Genomic DNA, 2,160 nt, shown 5'->3' on the forward strand with positions numbered 1-2,160 from the left:
GATAAAGTTTTTACTGCTGAACTGATTTCATTACCTTCGCCAGTTAGAGACTTGGTCAACATTTTAGCGTTTTTCTCTTGGATAAAGCTGCGCACATTATTAGTCAATTGATTTAAATGCCGTGTCTCACTTTGAAGTTTGTTATAAAAATCCATAGCGTTGTTGGTATCTTCTGACTTTTCGTATCGTATGTCGCTCCATAGGTTAGAGTAACATATTCGTAAATGATCGTTGCAATCCGCGCTGACTGTATAGTGTATAAGATTTATGCAAACCACGAAAGTAACAAAGGCGTGATTGACTCGTATGCTTCTCATGATGACTGCTTCTGACTGCAAGTTCGGTGTAAATATGAATAAAATATCTTACTATCAGTAAGTTATAAGTAAGTAATTTTTTTATTCTTAGCGTTAACGACTTTTCTCAAATACAATTAGAGAGAGCGAAGAAGAGCGTTTGATAGTGTAAACTACACTGCATACTAAGACTGAAGATCATTTTCAGTGAAATTTGTTCATCGAGTCCACTTTCTTTTCTGTCTCAATCCGTATTGTTTTATAACGAATCTGTAATGCCAGTTTTTGCTTTCATGTGCTTTTGACCCGTGTAAAAATTAAATAGAATTTTTGGGTATTTGAGAACTTCGCAGACGTTCGAACAGGTAGGCGTAACTAAAGTGAACCAAATCAAAAGTATAAAAAAACTTAAGACAAATTATTACATCTTTTAAGTAATGAGGCGACCAAACTTCTAGTATCTTTTAATTCTTATAACATGAAAATCTGTAGAAAAATAACAACAAAGACACTTTCCCTAATTTTAAGATTTCGAAAAATAGTCCTATACAAAGTAAATTCCGAATAAAAACTTCTTAATAAATGCTTCATTTACACCTCTAGTAGCTTGGTTAAGCGTTTATATCAATTAAATCGTTTTTCAATACTTAATCAGCTTAACTTTCAACACTAGATCTCTATTTTAGTCCTCAAATATTCAATGAAAGTCTTTTTATCGCATCGTAAACTGGCGAAATAGTTATGATAGAATTTTTATCGCACGATAAAAGCGCGCTCTCATACGGCGTAGCGTGAGAGAAATTTGTTATTGATAATCATAACACCTTTAAATATATCACTCCATCCAAAGTACTCTAAATAATAAAACACGATTATTTTTACGTATTTTTCATATCATCTTTATTTCAATGTAAAAAAAAATGTTATTACGTTGTAAATATATACTAAGTATAAAAATACTCATGTAATGTCCACATATATCTGCATACGTATTATGTTAATTATATTGAAGTGTTCATGCTTTGATATCTGTATAGAACAGGTTGATACGTCATCATGACATGTGTTGCTTAGAAAGACTTCAAGCGAAAGCAGTTAAGTTAATTTTATAAGGATTAAAAAGTATTCTATTTTTTTCTTAGTTTTTATCGGCGATCGCAACTTCCAATTTTCCATTGGCAAATAGCATCTTTAGCAGTATGCTCGCTATCCATGAATCCATACACGTTACGTCTCTCCGTATCTTGATTATCACCGACGCACATCGTGAAACCGTCCTGTTGGAAAACAATTAAGTCGTCGTCAGCAAATTGAAAATCCCAATCATAGTTCTCGGGCTGTCCGTATCCTTGCCAACCACCTATAGCAAATTGATGATAGTCCAAGCGATGATATGGTAGATTGAATTTTACTCCGATTAATTTGACTTTAAAATCGAACGCATTACCATTTGACGGCTCGATAATCTCAGCTTTAATATGACCAGCATCATCAATGTATTTCTTCTCGTGCCACACCCATATAAAACGGTTTTCCGAATCAAGTTTTGCTTGAATAGCCGTGTACATGTATTCTTCGTATGCAACATTCATTAGACAAAAAACCGGTTGGAATAATAGAGTTTTATAATCATTCGATGATCTAGCAATTGCGCTACTTAATCTCACTTTAAGCGCATTGTCTAAGTCGGCATAGAGAGGATGGTTCAGGATTTTATAAAAATAATAAGCTATTTTCTTCGGGTATTGCTGATCGATTTTCTGTCTACCTTCGTAAACGCGGAACAGCATGAGTTGAGCTCTTAACATAAGTTCGAAACTTTCCGGTTCATCCGTTTGAAATATTTTCCACAAAATATCAACCA

General features: G+C 33.7%; 1 protein-coding gene across 1 annotated transcript; it reads right to left on the reverse strand.

Moving 5' to 3' along the window:
• Positions 1 to 1,171: 1,171 nt before the first annotated feature.
• On the reverse strand, positions 1,172 to 2,153 carry LOC119643082. Its single transcript, XM_038042430.1, has one exon. The coding sequence runs from the start codon at positions 2,102 to 2,104 to the stop codon at positions 1,442 to 1,444; it is 663 nt and encodes a 220-aa protein (XP_037898358.1). The 5' UTR covers positions 2,105 to 2,153; the 3' UTR covers positions 1,172 to 1,441.
• Between the last annotated feature and the right edge of the window lie 7 nt (positions 2,154 to 2,160).

Source organism: Glossina fuscipes, unplaced genomic scaffold (assembly GCF_014805625.2).
Source record: "Glossina fuscipes isolate IAEA_lab_2018 unplaced genomic scaffold, Yale_Gfus_2 53296, whole genome shotgun sequence".
Lineage (NCBI taxonomy): Eukaryota > Metazoa > Arthropoda > Insecta > Diptera > Glossinidae > Glossina > Glossina fuscipes.